The 21,687-nt window shown below is 48.4% G+C and overlaps 1 protein-coding gene across 14 annotated transcripts in view; it reads left to right on the top strand.

Moving 5' to 3' along the window:
• SYNDIG1 (synapse differentiation inducing 1) overlaps positions 1-11,327 on the top strand; it is a 181,383-nt gene extending 170,056 nt beyond the window's left edge. For 11 of the 14 annotated variants that reach the window (XM_045445508.1, XM_045445510.1, XM_045445512.1 and 8 more), the window contains one exon: positions 10,086-10,240. In XM_045445508.1, the coding sequence (XP_045301464.1) occupies positions 10,086-10,132 (47 nt within the window). In that variant the 3' untranslated portion in view covers positions 10,133-10,240. Of the gene's footprint in view, positions 1-10,085 lie in introns of all 14 variants that reach the window. The other 3 variants (XM_045445517.1, XM_045445518.1, XR_006703367.1) reach the window with 2 other exon arrangements.
• Positions 11,328-21,687: the final 10,360 nt, after the last annotated feature.

A 21,687-nucleotide genomic window follows, 5' to 3' on the forward strand; every position in this document is an offset into this window, starting at 1 on the left:
GACTGAGGTTTGAGTCAGGTTTTACCCAAACACAATCGGTATATTTGTTTCCTAACGGGTCTCTTTTCTGCTGTTCGGACCTAATTAGCAATAGAAGATCTGTTGTTTTAAATGGCTTAAAATAGGGGAAATCATAAAAATGCATGTGGAAATAAATACATGTGAGGAAAGAAACATGCATGTTGAGGATCGGTGTGAGAGCACCTGCCTCTGAGAGGTCTTCCATTCTTGTGGCTTATGTCCCAATTATCTTGCTGTTCTCCTTCAGAATGTTACATGGAGTCTGCCTCTTCTTTGAGTACAGCTCTGAGTACCTTAGTACATAGCAAATGTTAACTGTAATGAATAATGGAAATAACCTTTGCAATAATGCAAAGCAATGTAATCCAGCCAGACAGATATTGGTACTAGAGGAAAAATGAGTCATAAAATATCCAAAGTGCTATAAATTTCCAAAGAGATGATTCTGGAGGCAGCAGGTGTCTTCAGGAGCCTGTCACAAATCTTGGAGGTTGGTGTTAGGTGCTGGCATTTTCTGCTCAGGCCCTCCCAGCTGTGCCTGGACCCAGCTCCTCTACAGGAATGGAATGAATGTGTCCGTGGATGATGTGGAACGTGGAAACATCCAACCTTACCTATTCTTCCCCTCAAAATGAGTGTAAGAGAACCAAAGCAGCAGGGTGTCTCTAAGAGAAAATCATGATTTTACTAGACCCTCAAACAATACTTCTAGCCAAGGGAAGTGAAGACTTTGACAAAGATTGTGAGAAACTCAACCCAGAGCTAAGACAAATGTTGGCCCATGGTTCCTGGCCCATGTGTGAAGGACCAGAGTCCAGACCCTTTAAAACATTCCAGATCATCTCAAGAAGGGGAGATGGTCTCCTAGCAGGGGTATGGAGCTTGGCATAGAGAACCTTGCCAAAGTTACACGAGGTCTGGGGCTAGTGCATGTCCCCATGAGAGATTCCACAGTCACACGAGGCACATATTCTAGTGGCCACCATGCTGGACAGCACGGACATAGAACACCTCCATCCTCATAGAAAGCTTTCCTGCATGGCACACACTAGACAGTCCCTCTCTGACCCACCTTCTGACCCTCTTCCTGGCTCTTCTCTTCCCCTCCTCTCCTGGATTCCCTGAGGAGCAGCAAACCTTTCTCCCTCTGTCACGCAGAGCATTGCATCATGCCCAAACTTAAAAAGCCAAGTCCTTTCCTGTGCTCAGCAGCAGAGCCAAGTAGGCTTCACCTTACACAGAAAGGGGTCATGATTATAAATATTTCCTTTGTGGATACCCCTGATTTATATCTTCCTTATCAGCTTGTAGACTCTATATAAGGCCAGTGACTGTCAGCCACAGGGATGCCCCAGAGGGTTCCTGTTGTAGTGGAAATGTTTCTGACCAAAGCGTGTTTGCACTGAGAAACCATGGTAGAAAAGGCTGTACTGTCATCTGTTCTATATTCATGGAGTAAACTGTGCTGAACCCATCCAGGCTTCTGAAACATGAAACTACAAGGCACCAGAATGGTGAGTGCTGGACCCCCAGCAACCCCTCCCTCAGCAGGGGCAGGTAAGACTCTCTGAGGATATAGTAGGTGAGTTAAGAATTTAAAAGGCCACTGCAAATACAGAGCTAGAGAGCAGTCTGTAGAGAGAAGCCAGGGCATACCTTCACTTGATTTGCATCTGTGTGTATAGAGAATTTAGCATCTCCTTTCCTTCCCTCCCCTCTGGTTTGGATATCAAGGTTTTACTAGTTTCATAAAATGAGTTTCTCTATTCTTTATGAATAGTTCTCATATGGTCATTTAATTTTTGGTAGAATCACTTCTAAAATTATCTTGGGTGCAAGAGTAGATTTTTTAAACTATGCTTTCTTCCAGTTACTGACCCTCTCCAAAGATATCCACTAACCTACTTCTATGCCAACAGCATAGACTACTTTAGCCTGTTTTTTACTTATGTAAATAGAATCCTGTGTCCAGCTTCTTCTGTTCCACATTATGTTTCTGAGATTTATTTCCTTACCATTACTGGGTATCATTATTGTTTATCCTTTTTACTGCTGTTGAACATTTGTCTGGCTTCCTGTTTGGAGCTATTATGATGGTCATTGTTACAAACATTCTTGTAGATGTTCTTTGGTGAACATATAAGTAATATTTAAGTATTTACTAACAGTAGGTTTGTTGTTGTATAATGTGCTCATATGTTCAGCTGTGAGAAGACTGATAGTTTCCTCAAGTAGTGATAAGAATTTACACTCCTACCAGGGCTGTGTGATAATTTGTTTTTTCCACATTCTTACTAATAATTGGTACTGTGTCCCTTTCCCACTTGAGCCTGGTGGGGGGGGGGGGTGGTGTACAGCACAGTTCTTTCAAGATGTGCTTGGCTGGGGCATCGCTGCACTCCTGGGAAGGAGGGGAGCAGTATCTCCCCCACTCCCCTCCTCCCTGCTTGCCAGCCATGGTGTCTTCCCCTTTCACATGGTAGACATGGCCAGAGGGTAGAGCAGTCTTACCCAACTCAGGCTGTCATGTGAGGCCTCATGATTTCTGGGCCTGGAGGATGCATACAGCTTTTTTCTCATCTAGGCATTCTTGTGGGTTCTTTGCAGATCCCACATGCATTCTGCATCCTCAACTACAGTTTGCATGAGACAAGCCATGCGTCTTTGTCAGCATTTTCTGTGGAGGTCTGCTTGCCCCTCAGTTGGCCTCTGTTTGACAGGATCTAAGACAGTCCCAGTGGCAGCCCACCATGTCTAGTTCTTGGTGGGAGGGCCTGGCCTGTCCCCACAGAGCAGCACTTCTTTCAGCCTTGACCCTGAAGCCACTGGCAAGCCCACATCTGCCTTTTATATTCTCCACACAGGAATTGGTCATGTTCTCTCAGTGCAAGGAACATACATGAGAACCCCAGTGCCCATTTAACCTGCTCTCCCTGGGCCTACAGTGAAAGACAAACACCTGCCCTCCTAATGGAGTGGGCCTGGGTCTCACAGCATGCTTTAAGATTCTTTCAAATTCCCTTCCCTGCCTCCAAACACCCAACCCTTTTGTCCTCTCCATGGGCACACAGGGCTTCAGACATCTGATTTGGTTCTCCTCTCCTGTTTTGAAAATTGGGAAATGTTCAGCAGCTATATAGCTATCCAGCACCATGTCTCTTATGATATTGAGCCTCAAACAGAACTTCTAGCTATTGTGAGTGAGCAGAAGAAGAAAGGTAGGGAACATCAAACAAATATGGTCAAGGGCTTATAAATCTCAGGTAAACCCAGGACCTGGGTGGGCAACAAGAAGGGGAGCCACATTGGAAAGTGGGTAAGAATTGGACAGCCTGGCTGATCTCCAGCTGTGGCAAGACCTGGACACACAGGAAGCGTCAGAGGAAAGCAGGGCCTAGAATCTAGTCAGAGATCATGCGAAGAAGCCAGTCCCTGCAGATGAAACCACTAAAAGTTACGACTAGGAAAGTTCTGTCACCACCAACAGAGAGACGTTTCTGTAGATAAATAAGCAAAAGTATTAAAAAGTGCCACCCAATGAATGTAAATTTAACTAATTCTCTGCAAGATGGACTGTCTCATCATGAAAACCTGAGCAAATTTAAATTGTTAAATGAGTATAAGAAGCTTCCTGCCTTGTGATAGATGACGTGTGCCCCTGACGTGGTGGTCTGATTTGGTGCCTGGCCTCACCTCAGGAGGTGTGACCCCAGTGGCACAGCTGACTGACCTCACACTTAGCCATAGCGTGTTTGTCCTGGTTGTGCGTTCTTTGTTTATATGATTTTTAATTCCTCAGTTTAAATCCCTTCACTCAAGAGAGAGGAGAAGAAGCCAGTGGTTTTCAGGAATTTTAGCACTGTTTTCCTTTTGCTCTTCAGTTTAAAAGTCAGGTTTGCTATGTATCTTCACAACCAGATAAATGAGGGTAGTTGTGTAACCAAAGAACCAGAGTGCCCATTTAGTGTTTCAGTGTGAAATGTTCCAGCAGGCTGTTGAAGAACTCAGCGCCTCCAAGGTGTGGGGGGGGACGGGAACATTTCCCCAGTCAGGCCTGTGGCTGAGCCAGGCCCCCAAGGTGCCCTGTGGTGTCTGAGGCTTCTTGCTTTCTGATTGGAGATTCTTTATGCCCCAGTGTTTTAAGGCTCCCCACTCCCTTATGACTTTTGCCACCTTCCAGAGGGTGCAAGTCTGGGTCCCACAGAAGGTACAGCTAGGTGCTGGTCAAGAACTTGCTAGCCACCTGTACTTTCTGTCTTCTAAGCAAAAGGCCCCCAAAAGAAAGTAAAAAAAGTTCACTCATGACCTGTTGGAGGAAGGGCAGGGAAGGAAAACCCAGCCCCAAGGGAGAAGTTTCCCACCCCAAATCAGGAGCAGGTGGATTTCCTGTCCTGTTCATGGGTACAAATGGGAACAGCTGCTTATAGATTGGGCCAGAGGGCCTGGCTTACAGTGTCATGCTTCTTTCTGTCCAGTTGGTGGGCCTCCCAGTTCTGCCTTCAGGGGTGACAGAGGTGATGCTGAGGGAAAGCTGCCTGTAGGCAACCGCCCTGTGAACATGAGCTCCATGGGAGGACTGCCTCTCAGCCTAGTCCCAGGAGCCAGAATTGTCACTGTCCCAAGAGTTGGCACAGATTTGATTCTGATCTGACTGGAGGAGCTCTTGACTGTGACACCATGAGTGCATCCCTTGGCTTCATGGGAGTTCACATTCACCTGTGCAAGCAGGAGCCAATCTGAGCCATAGCTACACTTTCGTGAAAGGGTCCCCAGGAGCAGATCCTGAGATGCCCAAAGACAGGCCATCTGTCTAGGAGGAGAGTCCGGGCAGACTGGAGGTGAACAAGGCCACGAGGAAGGAGCCAGAAACTTCCAGTAAGGGGACACTGAGCCAGTGAGACCTGCCTTTCCCCAGCCCTGTGGCCTGCCTCAGCCCATAACTCAGTAAGGATGTTGAGGAAAGAGAAGATGCAGCCCAAGCCCCACTTAGGTCAGGACAGAGCCACCTCACTAAGCAGTTCTCAAACTCCTGACCCTCAGAAACTGGTAGACATGGAAGTGCTTATTCTTGTTTGAAGCCAAAGCTGGGGATGATGTGTTCCTCAGCAATGGATGATAAACACAGCCATCAGGAGAGAGAAGGCTGCCGGGGATGGGTGCCTGGAAGCCTGCTGGCCTCTCACAGGCAACAAAAAGCCTGCAGGTCAGGTCCTCAGGGAGCCTGCCCCAGGCCCACAGCCACGTCACAGCTGATGCAAACATTTTATTGCTGTCTTAGCTGTAGCTGGTCAGTCAAGAAATAGATGACTCACCCCAATTAGATCATTTGCAGAGGGCTGATTTACAAAGATGGCTGGCGTGGGGACCACAAGGGACAGGGATGTGACTGGAGTGGGCATGTCAGAGAAGCCACAATGAGGAGGCCTGGAGAGAATAGGATGGAGGGTTTGAACCTGCAGGAGTCATCGGTTCTGCAGCCCTCACAGGTGGTGAGCCCTGTCCCCCTTTTCTAACCTCCCTGAGAGGCCCTTAGGGAGAAGGAACCAGGGCAGCCTCCCAGCCACAGGCAGGTAAATGTGGGAAGAGCGTGGGTCTGGAGAGTGAAGGGCAGGAGCCAGTGTCAGAGCTTCCACTGACCAAGCGTCATGCCAATTGGTCCACTGCACAGATGGGAACACCAACTCTCAGACTCCCTCTTCCCCTTTTAAAGTAGGTGGAGCACATGATTTTAAGTAAAGTCACACGCACACTCCCAGGGGCTGGCAGTATCTTTGACCCCACAGTGGGAGGGCCTTGGTGGCAGGTCACCCCACTGTGGGAGAAGATGAGGCTGGGAAGTATTGGGGTTCAGGGTCAAGAAGGCCATGCATGCTGTGCTGCAGGGCGCGGGGACTATAGCAGGCACTGCTGGAGACAATGTGAGTGGGTCCACCTGTGGAAAGGTCTGTAGCCGGCAGCTAGAGAAAGTGGGAAAGGTGTAGGCAAGTCAGGAGGAAGGGGCCCCCGACAAGCACAAGACGACTCAAGTAAGTTATTTGAATGCCTGAGAACAAAGTTTAAGCTGTCCATTTCCTTTGGCACACATCACCTTCCACAGCAGAAGGAATTTTCCAGGAGGACAGACTAGGATCAAGGATGGGGCTCCCACTTGCAGGGCATGTTGGCCCCACAAAAACAGAGGTCAATCCCATGTTGCCATTAGAAAGGAGGCTATTAGGAGGTAAAATGCCAGCCAATACTCCTTAGGGCCATAAACCAGAGGGAATGAGGTTTAGAAATAACACCCCACAAGCTAAAAACAAAAGTGTGAGAGCTGAGGGTGTGAGTGGCTTCCCTTTCTGCAAATTCCCACATGCAGGAATCAAAGAAGTGCCTTGCATGGTGAACGGACAGGCCATCAGGGCACACAGCTGCCACGACCTCAGGTGGGGACACCCAGGAGGCTGAGTTCACCCCCTGAGCTCCAACTCTCCCAGTTTCATTCCTTCTATTGCCAACATGGAAAGGTGATTCTGTTGGGAAAAGGTGGGTCATCAAGATGCTCTCCACGCCAGACCAGGGCTGCCTTCTTGCAAAGCAGTGAGTCTCATCCCAGTTTGCCTGAACTGTCCCTATTGCAGTACCGAGTGTCCCAAGTCCTGTGAATCCCCTCAGTACTGAGCAAACTGGGACAATTGGCCACCCTGGTCTCGACCTTGCCTGCACACTGGAATCATCTGGAAGCATGAAAGGCACAGAAGCCAGGTCCCAACCCAGAGCCTCTGACTTCCCTGGCCCAGGGTGTGGCCTGGGCATCAGGAGTTTTCAAAGCTTCCTGGCAATTGGAATGTGCCCCAAGTTTGAGAAGTCCTGCTGCAGAGCCATCTGACGTGGTGCAGTCTGTGCTGATGAGACCCACATGCCGTTCCAAGTAAGGCCTCTCAGCATGCCTGCAGCACACTCACTTACAAACGATGGGCTGCATGTGCACACTGGGGTGTAGACAAGTCTAGATCCCCAGTTAGGGCAAGCAAACAACATCTGCTTATTCTAGCCAAGAAGCAAGCATCTGCAATGTCCTCCTGTCCCTACCAGGAGATGCCAGGTTGGCTCTGTTCCTTGGTATCTCCTTTCCTTCCCCACCCACCCCAATGCAGCAGTCAGAGCAGCTGGGAACGTGGCTGCTGGGGGAATCCAGTAGGCCTGACTGACCCTCAGCTCATAAAAATGCACATGCACACAGTCCTGCTTTCAGCATCAGGGCTTCACAGACCCCTGGATCCAGGACCAGACCCCTGCACTCCTGCATAGCAAGAAAAGCCTGGAGACTTAGCCCAGAAGTTTTCAGTATGGAAATATTTCTTCAAGGTTGCACCTCAAAGGAGATACAAGCTGATTTGTAGCCACAGGATCCATTTTCTGAAACAAAGGATGTGTGTCAGGGACCACCTTTGTTAGACCAGGATGCCCAGTCTGTGGAGTGTAGCATCGCTACCTCACAGGAGCTTCTGCAAAATGCAAATGCTGAGTGGCATTGCTGAAAAGCAGCCTGCTTGCCAATGAGGCTCTATCTGTTTGCTGTTTCTGATAAATCTCAGCAGATAGCATCTCCAACACAACATACTTCCTGTTGGAACAGTTGCCCTATAACCAAACAAAACGTAGAGGGTGTTCCCAGCTTGCACTGTGAGAGTAAACCGTGGAGCTTGATTCCCCAGCCGACACTTTTGGGCTCCTGGGGACTAGAGCACTCGCGCCATGGGCTCAGAACCTGCCAGAGGGGATGTCTGCAGAGTTGGGCCAGAGCTTAGGTCAAGGCTTCCCAGTGCCACTACCTTCCTCACACAGACCACCAGAGAACCCAGGAGGGTGCACCTGGTGCCAGTACCACCTGGAAGCATTTGAAGGGAGCTGATCTTGTACAGCCCACTCAGTCATTCATGAAATGTTCAGTGAGTTCCTACCATCCACCCAGGCTTCAGGCAGACCGTGTGGACAAGGCAGGTGTGGACCTGTCTCTGGAGCTTAAAGCTGAGCCAGGAAGGCAACTACTAAACATAGTTACTGAAACATGTGAGTCTTGATGAGATGGGTCAGTAGGGACACAGGCACTCCCAGCAGGGCCTGTTTTCAGGGGGAAGGAGTGCCCAGTGTGCCCTGCCTTCCTGTCTGTCCTCTCCTGTAGCAAGGCCCAGGGCAAATTGCCTTAAGGGTAGTGGTAATGAGAGATAGTAGCAAAGCCTCATTCTGATGGAATGTGGCCGCCTGGCTAAGGATGGGCATTTCTAGGGAATCATGTTATGAGACACTGGGGTGTTTGGGAGTGCTGCTAGAGAAAATGAAACACAGCTAATTGAGGCTTAATTAATTAATTAGCATTGTCCTAGGAGGCTTCTCATTCAACATTCCCTTAGCTCTGCTTCATCAAGAATTGTCAGCAGTGAGCTCCCAAGCTCCCTTCCAAGAAAGAAAATCAGGAGAGGAAGGCAAAAACTGACCTCCAGGATCCAACAGGTAGGAAAAAGAGAGGTCCCAAGCAGACCAGAGTCCTTTCTCAACCAGACACAGAGCTCCACATTTCATCAGTCAGGATCAGGACTGTGCAGGGTGGAACTTCATCTCATGAGTTACTTCTGAGTCTAACCCTTTGTGGTCTGTTGCAAAGGTTTTGGCATACCTTAGTTTGAGTAAACAACATACCACACCTATACCGGCCTACACAATGCAGAAATACCACTGATGACACATGGAGATAGGACCCAGGGAAGATCTGGTTTTCTGGAGATGGGCCAGAGAGTGAGTTAGGACATTGACCTGGACAGTGGGCTCTGCCTTTCCCCGACCACAAAGAATCCCCAGCCATCTTGGGGTTAACCCTCCTCAGCATCACTTGACCCTCCCAGGGGTTAGGGGGTCCTGGTAGCTTCTACCCCCATCAGCCAAATTCATCATTTTCCTCAAGTGGTCCTTTCAGGATGGCTACAGCTGAAACTCATGACAGTCCCCATGCTCTTGTGTAACATTTCTAGTCTCACCTGTGGAGAGGGACAGCAAAGGAAGGGGTTGGGGATGAGTACATAGGGTCTGCTGCAAAATACCCAACCAGATACAACATCCCAAGCCTCCACATTCCTATCCATCTTGTGATCCCAAGAAACATGAATTTTATCAAAGCAACACCTCATTAGGCAACTGAGTGACCAGAAATGTGGGTATTGGTCTTACATCATAATTTTATTGATGGTTGAATTTTACCAAGTGCAGCTATGGTGAAGAAGGTCAATGGTCAGGAATGCTGGGTTCCATGGCCACCAGCTGAAGACTAAAGTGTTAAGTATCCTGAAATTGCTTTAACAGTCTTATGCCATAGTATCCTCTCTGGGAAATGAGAACTATAATTTCCTTCCTCACACCCCTACTATGTTTTAAAGTTAAATCAGGTAAGTGTGAACATATTCTAGTGTTATTCGGGGTGCCTGGGGACTCAGTCAATTAAGCGTCTGACTCCTGGTTTTGGCTCAGGTCATGATCTCACAATTCATGAGTTCAAGCCCCACATCGAGCTCTATGCTGAAACGGTGAAGCCTGCTTGGGATTTCTCTCTCCCTTTCTCTGTACCTCCCTGGCTTGCTCACTCTCTCAAAAAAATAAATAAATAAAAATTTAAAAAAAGGAAATTCAATGTTTTCCTAATAAAATAAACTATCATCTATGGGTAGAAAAGAGGGTGCTGAGGCTGTAATATCTACTCTATCCCTCACATCCTGGTTCCCAAGACACTGGACTCCACATTGGTGGTGGAGTACTACCAGCCATGGGTATTCCTGGGAACACTTTTCTTTTTTCAAGCTTTAACTGCCTTGCAGTCTGGGGAAGCAATACCTCCCTATTTTTTCTTTGCCAGTTATAGAACAGCTGCATCACACCTGGGAGCACACCCAGTTACCCCTTGGTAAGTCCTCCCTGTCTGTTGTCAGCTAAGTTCAAAGTTGGAAAGGCACCAGAGGTGAACACTACAGTCACTTCATTTGCTCTGACTTGCTCATCTTGACTTCCTTTTTTCCTCTCTCTTTTCTCTCCAACAGACGAACAAAGCCGTGGCCAAGGGCGACTTCCACCAGGCCAGCACTAGCTCCCGGCGGGCCCTGTTCCTGGCTGTGCTATCCATCACGATTGGAACTGGTATCTACGTGGGCGTGGCTGTGGCCCTCATCGCCTACCTCTCCAAGAACAACCACCTATGAGCTTCCTCCAGGCACATAGAAGAACCTGGGGCCAGTTGTGTGCAGATGCACAGAAGGCAGGGCTGGCAAGGGGAGGACACACAGACACACCTGTGTGATGCTGTACACTATAAATTATTGCCAAACGACTCCATAAAGCCCTGGGATTTTCTACCCATGGGTTTCTTTTGTTTTTACCCTTTAATTTCATTTTCACAGCACTGTGTAGAGCACGAGGCACATGGGCACTGCTGACCCTTCCAAAGGGAAGCTCCAAAGATCCTGACCCTCAAGGCCGTCTCTGGATGGATTCTGGTGGATTCATGACAGTGCAGCTCTCTCTGCAGCCTGCCAGTGCCTGGAATGCCATAGCATTAGCAATACACAAACAATTCAAATGTGTTTATTTTTTATGGAATATGGTGCAATAGGCAGAGGGCAGAGGACTCGTCACTTCTGTCTGTGGCCCTGCTTCACTCCTCCGTCATTTTCCCTGTCCACGATCCTTCCCTGCAGGAAGAAAATGGGGCTGGCAGGAAGAGAGACAGAACTGCTGGCAGTCCTCCCAGCTGCCACTGGTCTTCAGATGGGCCCAGCCCTAAAAATGCAAGTCCAGAATCACATGGGGTCTGTCTCCAGGCCCAGTGGACACTCCCTCTATGCTGCCCCCAGCCTAGAAACATTGGGCCTCCTTTGGATATGTCCAAATTCAGCAGCCACCACGCAGCAATATGCAGTCTTGGGGCCTCGTTGATCTAGGGTGGGGGGCAGTCCACAGTCCCTCCCGAGACCCTTCCCAGAAAGACCCTGAAGTTTGCTCCAGGAACTGTAGGCAAAGGAGCTGTGGATACCATCTCAGCATAAAGATGCCTGTGTTGACACTCACCCTGGTGATGAGCAGTGACACCAGTGATCTTTAAAAGGAAATGAACCTTCCCTGTCGACTAAATGAATAGCTATTTTCTTGTCATTTTTTTAAGTGCAACTACTGCTTCATGCTGCTTAAGTTATCCGATGAATGCTGAGAAATAAGTAATCAGACATTTTAATACCATTTCACTGCTGTTTTATGAGTGTTCATTATTTAACAAAAATTATCTTTTAGCTTTTTTGCTTATGACTTTTTTTTTCTGATGAATATCAATTCTTGGGTTTCATTTCTACTTTTCACTTGTTTCAAATAACCACAGAGTGACCAAAGACTTAGCTGGTGGAAAAGTGGGAGTGTCTCCTAAGATAAGGGTCACAATAGCCCTGGCTGCTTACACTTTTACTTTGAATACCATTAATATTATTATCCTAATAATAATATTAGGGGACACAGGAGCCATCTCTCTAGGACAGTAGTTCCTTCCACAGCACTTACAAAATACCTGCTGCCTGGGTCCTAGCCCCAGAAATTCTGATGTCATTGAGCAGGGCCACAGCCTGGTAATGCCAGTGTCCAGCACAAGTTAGGAACCACTGTCCTGGAATAAGGACTTGGGTTTGATCTCCTTCACCTGCCTTGAACTTAAATGCTTAATATTCTGAAAATTTGTAGCACTGCCTTCCTGGATCAAATCCAAGATCCATCTAGAATTTGTCCTTAGCGGATGCTCCAAAAACATATTCTAAGACCCTAACCTGAAGAAGAATATATGAAAGAAGCCCAAACATCCCTGTAAGAGTCAGAATAACCTGGTGATAGAGTGCATGGATTGGGATCAAACCAGCTGTGTGATCCATATGGGTGCATGTCTCTGAACCTCATCTCTAAGAGATGACAGTTAAGGCCCACTTCTGAGGACTTCTGGGGAATGCACGGGCACAGAGCCCAATGCCTGGCCCAGGTTGGTGTGCTGGACATGGGATGGCTGTGGTCACTCTCAGTGTCCTGGATAGCCCATCCCACAACTTGTTCATGTCCTTCCATTTTTTCTGCCCAGTACCTCAGGGTTTATTCATCATGAGCCATTGTGTGAAATGATCTTTTTACTTGTCCTAAATTAGCCCATTTTAAGTTCAAGAGGTGCTCAAAGTTCCATATCTTTGGATTTAGTTAAGAAGTAGAATCTACTCCCTATGTCCTCCCCACTGTCTCCACTGCCACCAATATGCCAGCCCCTTAGTGCCCAGGTGCTCTGTCTCCTGCTAGACCACCTTCCCATCTTCTCTCAAACCCTGTCTTTCCACGTGGAAAAGCTTCAGGTTAAAGGGATTCAGGCCTCTCTGTGGTTTCTCAAGCTCTGCCAAGACTTTCCCAAGGACCAGCACAAGAGCATATGGTGCAGATGGCCTCATGGGTGTTAGGGTCAGGGCCAAACCATTCAGAGGACAACTAATAAGGCCTTGAAGCTCATATGACAAGTAGACCCAGTGTGGCCCCATCCTATGACTGGCTTGGCCTTGCTATCAGAGGAAGTGGTTGAATGTGATCTTCAGTAGCTGTGTTAGTGACTGCTGCACAGCACAATAGTCTTCTAGGCATGTCTGTGGCCCATATGCCTTTCTAGACCTTAATTTTTCTAGTTGGTGCAGCCACAGATGAGGCACTATGCTCTGTAGGCCCTGCCCTGGGCACTGGACCCACAATATCTCATGTAGTCCCAAGAACCCCTGCAAGCAGGTGACAGAACTGAGGTTCTGAGAAGGTAACTCCCCCAGCACCACATAAGTGGCAGCTGTAGAGTGAGGATGGGAACCACAGTCTGGTGCCACAACCCCCAGACAACAGGTAAAACCTGCTACCTCTCCCCTGAGTGCAAAGTTCCCCAGTCCACAGCAACTCATTTCATTCCTGTAAAAACTCTTTATTACAAGCATTTTGTTGACAGACACCCTGGAGTGTGTAAGTAATTTTCCTAAAATCATGCACCAGGGAAACAGCAAATTAAGATGAACCCCCCACCATCATATCCTAAGCCTGTTCAGCTTCCTCTTATAAACCATGCTGCCTTGGCTGTGGGTCTACAAAGCAAGAAAAATTGCATCGATGCCTAGATCACATTTTGGGGGGCAAGACTCTTAGGAATTTAAAAGGTATTTTGGTTTGTGTTTCACAACGTGTCTTTACCAGCAGGTGATGGGAACAAGTTGGGGGAAGGTTGGGGGCCTGAGGCGACTTCTGTGGCACTGGTGGTTAGGGCAGGGCCTAATCCTCTACACATCTCCCTCCTGCATCCTTAGAGATGTCCCTGCCTACCTATCTCCATCTCCCTCAAGCTCTTCTCTGCCTCTGCTTCACTAGGCATCCCTGCCCATGTCCCCTATTCACCAAGGATTGCCACTTCACCAGGTGTCCCCAAGTTGACCAGCCATTTTGTCCTCACCTGGTTTCTCCACATCACCAGGTAGTCTAGCTACAGTGGCTCCTGGGGAGACCATGGTGAGAGAGGTTGCACCTGTCCATCACTGTGCCCTCAGCAGCTGCCCAAGATGCCACAGTCAAGCCACAGAGCTAACTAGGAGCAGGACTCCACTGGAAACAGGACCAACCTCTCCAAAAGCTGAGACAGGACATTCTTCAGGCCTAGCCAGTCACTCTGTACCTCCCAAGATGCTAGAGGAAATCCCATCCATAGAAGCCTCTGGGTTTAAAATGCATCAATGGGAGAGTCTGTCCATTTGCCAAGAACTTCTGTTGCTCCAGGATATGAATGTCAGTGGTTATGTCAGCTGATGCCATGGCCAAAGCTGCTTTTCAGAGGCCCTGGCCTGAGTTTCAAAGCCTTGCCTTTGAGGTTTTATTGGGTCTCTTAGAGGCCCCTTGTGGACAAGCTTGAGCACCAACTCTTATGAGGACAATTTTATGCACCTGAAAGTTCACTTGTATTTGTTGTCATGGGTGTTGACATCTGTTGACCCATTTTCCCAATAAACCATTAAGTGTAAAATTCACACCCTGAGCTGAGGTTGCCCACTTGTAAAATGCAGCTGTCCCATCTCTTATCTGCAGGACACATTCCCACCTGTTCTACTTTTGAGGTTGGGAGCTTCAGACAGACCCAGTGGTAGGAGGCTGTGGCTGTGATGTCCCCCATGACCCCTTGAAAGCCCTTCTTCAGGATTAGCTGAGCTTTCCAAGAAGTGATTACCTCACTCCCAAGAGGTTCTAATCCAAAGATTCTACTAAACCTAGCAAAGCAGTGGTGGACGCCAAGCCCGCAGATGCTTGGGGCCAGCACACTGCTGGCTCCCTTCCAGATAAACATATAAAACGAGTAATGAATTTGTTGTCTTGCTGATCCCCTAAGAACGAGGTCAGAGGTCCACATACATGGGCAAGGAAGGAAGGGGCAGGAGCTGGCAGCCCCATGTTTAGGGCACAGCAGGCTTCTGTGGACCAGCAGCTGCCCTGTGCTGCAAGGATGACAGGTGTGGTATGGCCCACTGCAGCCTCTAAACAGACTCCAGGGAGATGAGAAGAGTAAGTTCAGTGGGCCCACACAGCAGGACATGGTGACCACTGGGAGTGAAATGTCACACGGTCTCTGTAGTAGAGAACACGTCTTAAGTAATTCACAGGGCAGGGAAAGACCCTCAGGGGCTCAAAAGATTCAATCAAACCCACCAGGGTTTGCGGACAGTGGGCTGACTGAGGTGGCATCTCTGGGGTGATAGAGAAGAACGTGGGTGCCTCCAGGGAGAAACATCAGGCTTTCCAAACCCAGACAGTGCTGAGAGGAGCAAGGCATGGTCTGACACATGGTCTCAGCTTTTCTGCCTCCACTGAATTCAGTAACAGGGTTGCGATTGCTCTGGCCCTTGGGCCATGTTCCTTACTGCTGCTTCACCAAGCCCTGCTATGTAGATCCAGGATACAGGCATCAAGATGACTGTTCTTTTAGCTGAGTACTGCCATCAGTTCCCTCTGTTGCCCAGATGTCCTTTCTTCTAGCACACAATGAGCTAGGTTTACCCAGGCCAGTGAGATAGGTTCACTTGTCTTAATTCAGCATTCAGCCATGTGCCCGACTGACTACCAAGAATTAATTGAATGCAAGACACTCTTCTAGGGGCTGGTCAAGTGCCAGGGGGTCATCCACTGCATCCTTATGGACTCCTGCGGACAGGGGCTGGTGTTTCATGAAATCAGGTCATTTGGGGCCAATCTGAAATATAGGTAGGTTGGCAGGTAGGTAGATAGATGATGGATAGATGATGATGATAGATTGATATAGATAGATAGATAGATAGATGATAGATAGATAGAAAGACAGATAGATAATAGGTAGATGATAGAGAGATAGATAGATGATAGATAGATATAGATAAAAATTTCTCTACATCTACAAGAGAGAGAAGACTCAGGACATCACAGGGCTGCACCACATACAGCTCTCCATTCTCTTGGGCCTTTGGCTATGACACCTCATGTCACCTGATCCAGCTCATGACTCAGCTGAAAAACAGTGATTTGCATCTGTTGTCAGTCTACACTAGAAAATCTGTATTTAGATTCAAACAACTTTATTAAGATAATCAAGATTTGTAGATAGGACAAGATGGGAAATAGCATTCTTCTAAATCAGCTCATGTCTTCATTCCCTGGATATGGTCCCAGCACATTTTTTAAATATGCATTTTCTACTTGGCATGGTACATGATGTATCCCTGGTAAGTAGGAAGAGTCTGCTAAAGTCAACTAGTGCTGAGAGGCTGGATTAGGGAGGACTGATGAAGAGCTGTACAATCTCCCCATTGGGCACCTTGAGGCAGGTCTTTCATTTATTCTCTCAAGAGTTCCTTGGGTAATTAGAAGCAAGAGATGATCACTTTCCAGTGACTGTGCATGATTAGAAACATAAATCAGGCCACTCCAGTATCCCTCACCCTTCATTTTTGTCCCTGATGAAGTGTGGAGGACCCCAGATGATGCCCCCTCATTATCATTCCTAAATTGATCCAGTTGTTCAAGCAACCCAAACCAACTCTCCATCTGGCACCTTGTGGATTCTCAAAGAATAGGTCTTTACAAAATAACATGAACCTCAAATTTGAAGTGAGTGTTGCAGATGGATCCAGCTTCATATTCACAACAGTGCTGTGCCAGGCCTTATATGATGAGGAAACCGAACTCAGGAAGACCATTTAGGGAAGTAGGGACAGCAGTGGGTGAGGCCAGAGGCATATCGGCTGGGGAGAGTGAAGCCAGAGCCCTGGACCACTCACCATGAGCACAGAGATAGTCTAATAAATGAATGAACACAACAGGGACAGTTCCCCTCTTCCCACCCCCTGTGGGCAATTATCAATGTCTGAAGACATTTTTGGCTGTCACAACTGCCCATCTATTGGGTAGAGGCCAGGGATGCTGCCAACATCTTAAAAGCACAGGACAGTCCTGCACAACAGAGAATCCACCAGTCCCAAACATAAGTAGGGCCAAGAACCCTGCACTCCATTATTCATTCTGACCACCTGCAGCATAAACATTAGAAAACCAAGTTTGAGTTAGACACCACCCAGGTGGAGCACCAACCATCCAGGTGAGCTTGGAACCACTCACAGAACAGTCACATGTCACTGGCAATCCCTTATCATAGTCACACTAGGAGAGAAAGGAAAAGGCAGGGGGAAAGGAACAGAAGGCACCCCCTATTTTCTGGAAGGAGACTCCAGAGTCAGCCCCACTGCAGCTGCCCAGCCACACCCCCACCGGCCTCTATCGCCCTGTTCAGTCTTAGTAAAATAGTCACAGGACAGTAATAATGCCCTTCCCACCTCACAGGACTTAGGGCTTTGTAAAGGAAGCTTTCCTGTACACTCAATCTCTGAGTGCTGCTGAAATCCTCTGGTTCACAAGAGGCTGTGGGCCCCTTCATGAGTGATGGAGTCAGAGCTCCATGTGGAGGGGACTTAAGTAATCATGGACAGTTTGTGGTAAAGGAGACTCAGGTCTCCCCATCAGGATGCAGTCACACCAGGCCATGTGCACTGTCATTTCCATGACACACGGGTCCAGATGCTGTCAGGGAGCCACCTGCCGCCTCTCTTCAGCTCAGTGCTGGGAAGTTAGATCCACACATTTAGAGCTGGTCATGGAAAGGGTGCTGTTTCTTCTCAGCAAAGAAGGGAAGAGCAAATTTGAAAATGGAGGTTCAACAGGGGCCATGGGGAGCTGTAGGCTTTAATCTGGTTATCCACAGGATTCATCCATTCAGAGTCCCTCGACATGGCTTTGGAATAGAACCAGAGGCTCAATGCCTTGCGACACCTGTTTCACCTCAGGGCAGTTCCACAAGTATTTGCTGAGCACCTACTGCGTACAAAGTTTGTGACGGGCCCTTGGGTGACAAAGACAGAAAACGATCACACCTGGGCAAGTGCACAGGCTCACAGGAGACAATGCAAGAGTAGAAACCAAGACTGTAGGTACCAGTGCCCAAGGAGATGGGTTACAGGATCTGGTGGGTGGATGTCTGAGCAGGAAAACATCTGGGTCCAAAAGCATGTGGCAGTGGGGGTGTTACTCAGGCCCAGAGCAGCAACCTCAATGAAGGCCTGACTTCCATCCTGACTTCTGTCTGGTAGTTCACTCAGTTCTTACACTTGCACTGACATTGTTCACAAATGCAGAACTTGGCCCAGGGTACATGGTCACAAACACTTGTGCAGGTGGTAGATTTGTCACCTGCTCTTGCCCAGCCTTGAGGACAAGATGGACAACATTCTCTAAGTCTAACTGAAACTGGGTGATGGTCTCACCTCCCAAATGTGGTCAGTGAGTGGCCACAGTATTTTCATCTTCTCTTCAGACAGACTCTTCAACACATCTCTTGGAGCTGGGCTTAGCTGAATGCTTAAGCCTCATTTCCTACAGACCAGAAAAACCAGCTTCAAAATAATACTCTGGTGGCTGAAGAATTGGTTTGGGTCCTCCCCTTTTGGTCAAGAGAAGTACATCAATCCAAGACTAAGGATAGATAAGGTAATGGTGACACTGAGGATATCAGGGCATTATGAAGGGTGGGCCATCTTCCAGTCACCAAGCTCTAGGGATGTAATTTCTGCCCATGCCAGGGGCTATGTGCTACATACCACTGTTACTACCATATCTGGCAGGAAAACCAAAGCTTAGAGAGGGGAAGAATTTGTCCCAGGTCACATAGCTAACAAGAATCTGAATTATGCTTCAGTTCTACTTGAATCTAAGGTTCATGGTCTTTACCTCAACACATGCCTTATGGTTTAATTGGGTATATTTGCAACTGGTGCTCAGGACAAACACAGTGTGGCCTTTCTGGTTTTCCAATAGTATCAACTGTCAGATGTGAAGTCCAAGGACCAACTTGCTCTCTCCACTGCCCTGGTCCCCTCCCCTTCCTTGCATATAATGGGTCATATTTTATTCTGAGCCTGGGAAAATCAAAGGCATGTCCCTACATCTCTGGAATGATGGTGGTGGCCCTAGGGAAGAAGGAAGGATGTGTCCTCAAGGCCAGCACATGTTCAGTGGATAGTAGATGCCACCTTGTGCCCCTTCCTCTGAAATATCATCCCAGCCCTTCAAGGTGGTCACAGTTTCTTCATTCCTACTTCACAGATGGGGAAACTGAGGGTCTGAGGACCAGGACCTTACCTGTTAGACAGCAGGTTCACAACAAGCCAGAGTTCAGATGAAAGAACCTGTTTCTTCCCCAGTAGCATCTCTACTTGTGTGTCAGTTATAGAACAAACCCCAGGAGGCTCCCGGGGGCCCTGCCCAGGCCAGGAGCAGAGGTAAGGATGCACAGAAGACCCGGACATCCTGCAGGAACAAGGCATCACAGAGAACATACACACCAGGCTGAAATCCTGTGTCTGGGATAGTAAATGTATTTTCTGGAAGAGTCACTACCTAAATTAGTGTTCCTAGGGCCACAATGACAAAGCATCAGACACTTACTCCTCATAGATCTTGAGGGCAAAGTCCAACAGCAAGGAGCTGTGGCCTCTCTCCTTGTTTTGCAGATGTCTGTCTTCTCTCTGTGTCTCCACATGGTCCTCCTCTGTATGTGTCTGTGTCCTAATCTCCCCCTTTTTATATGGACACCAGTCATACTGGGTTAGGGCCCACCCTAAAGATCTCATTTTAACTTATTTACCTCTTTAAGGGCCTTATCTCCACATATAGTCACATTCTGAGGTACTGGGGATTAGGGTTACAATACATGGACATGGCGGGGGCAGGTACACAGTGCAGCCCTTATACCACCGAAGCTGGCAGGTCTCCCATCCCTGTGACTGCTGCCCCTCGATCACATACACTACCCACAGTCATTTGGAACTCACTGCCCCTCCCCTCCATCCCTGCCCTCAGCCCCAGCTATGTTTGCCTATCTGTGCATCTGTGCTTGTGGGTCCCAACCAAATCTATGTTTGATGGGCATTCAGTATCCTAGACCCCACTTCCTCCATGGCAGGAACTGTGTGGGATCTTGAAGACCCTGTGTGGCTGAGCCAGGCCCCCAGAATCCTGAAGACAGAGGGCACACTAGCATCTGAGGGGAGGAGCCAGACTGTACTCAGGACACAGGTTTAAATCTTCCGAGGCTGGAAGCCACACATCTCTCAGCCTGCCTTCAGTCCAGCCACAGCTGAGCCCTGACAGGGGCTCCCAGTAAAACTCAGAGATCCCAGCCTGGAGCTCTTCTCCCCTCAGTGATTTCCTTGGCACTCCTCAGGTCAGGTGGGAAGCCTAGACACAGGGCATCCCCCAGGTGGGGCAGAGAGGAGAATTGGAAATGATCCCCAGCTGCAGGTGCTGGCACAAGATGGTGTCCCTGAGGAATGCCCAAAATATTTTGCAAGCCAAAGTTTCAGAGTGATGAAGTCCTACCTGAACCTTCTGAGAGTAGGAGCCAAGCCCCCTTCAGCTGCTCTTACATGGCCCTGTGTGTGACACAGATGTTATACCAAGACCCTGGCTGCCTGCTGTGAGGAGCGTGGCCGCCTGGCAGCCTGTGGCAGTGGAGCTATGGCCATGTGATTCCCAGGACAGCCCTGGCCAACAGCTGAGACAGGTGGTGGCAGAGAGCCTGGCCATTTCCACCCAATACCCATGTCCCCATGACATGCACTTGACATGGCCACATGTGCCTGATGGATGCCCAGTCCAACTTCCTCCATTATTCACACACAAACGTTCACTCCCCCAATAAACATCTTTACCTCCCACCTTAGAATCACTTCCAGGAGAACCCAGCCTGCAGCAATCCCTACTTCTGAGTTCTGGGAAACAACACAAATTTTAGGAAGCTGAAGCCTAAAGAAGTGAAATGGTATGCCCAGAATTCATGAGCCATCACAGACTAACCACAGGTGCCTCTCTCTTCCCACCATCATACTCCCAATCCACACTGCCATTTGTGAAGTGACTTCACATCCCTTGCCTTGCCCCCCCCCAACAGCCCAGGCTCCCCTCTTGCCACGAATGAGACTCAGGTGATGAGCTGGTGATAACTGCTCCAGGACTCACTCCATGGTGTGCCCTACCTTCTCCTGGGCTCCTGCCATACTATGCTGCTAGTAGCTGTAGTCAGTGTTCAGCACACACACATTCACTTTGAGACAAGTTTGACAGACTTAGCAAATCTACTCAGACTCCACAGCAAAATTCAAGCTTCTGTCTCTCTATCCCCAAGACAGTAGGCCTGTGTTTCTTTTCAGAGGCCGCTATTAGCAGAACTGAAGAAAGGGTGCAGCCAATGTTCAGTGTAAATGTTTGCTGAACCATGATTTGCAGAGCCATGGCAGTTTATACTGTTTTTCTTTCTATGGTTCCTTGTGCAATTAAACTGACTCAATTTTCACTTACTTATCAACATGAAGGAGATCCCCTCCTGGACTAAAACCCAGCTCAATGTTCTGGGAGCAGAGCTAGATTACCGTAGTACAGCCGGGAAAACCCTCATCCTCTCTAAGTTGTGTACCAAAGAGAAAAATAAATATGCTTTTCAGCTTAAAAGTTAGAAAAGCAAATTTGATTTTTGGAAAATGAACCAGACCAGATGTTCCACCCACAGATGAGCCACAGAGCCTGGAGGATGGACCTTGGGGAATGTGCAAAAACAGAGAAGCCATGAGCAAGTGCCCTGGCCTCTGTTTCCCACACCTCCCCAGCAGCCCAAGAGCATTTTCTGCACCTTCATTGAGCAACCTGAAATGCAAGGAGCCCCACGTTGGTCCTCTGGATAATGCCCACCCCCACACACAAATGTTGGGGCTTTCCCTTAGGATCCAATGGGGCCTCTCATGACCCAAACTTCCAGTAGAGATTTTGTACTCTGGCCCATATTTAAAAATACAAAGCTTTGCACCAACCCGGGTAGCACCCTGCATACCACTGCCCTGGAGTCAAAAGTCAACTCAGAATTTTTCCCATCCCAGACACAGCTGGAAGGTGTCTGATGGTGGTCCAGCCACACTGGCCTTTGGTACACTTGAAGCATCTTCCTGGCTCATCCAATGCCCATGAACCATTCTGCCCATCTTTCAAGGC

Source organism: Leopardus geoffroyi, chromosome A3, assembly GCF_018350155.1.
Source record: "Leopardus geoffroyi isolate Oge1 chromosome A3, O.geoffroyi_Oge1_pat1.0, whole genome shotgun sequence".
Taxonomy (NCBI): domain Eukaryota; kingdom Metazoa; phylum Chordata; class Mammalia; order Carnivora; family Felidae; genus Leopardus; species Leopardus geoffroyi.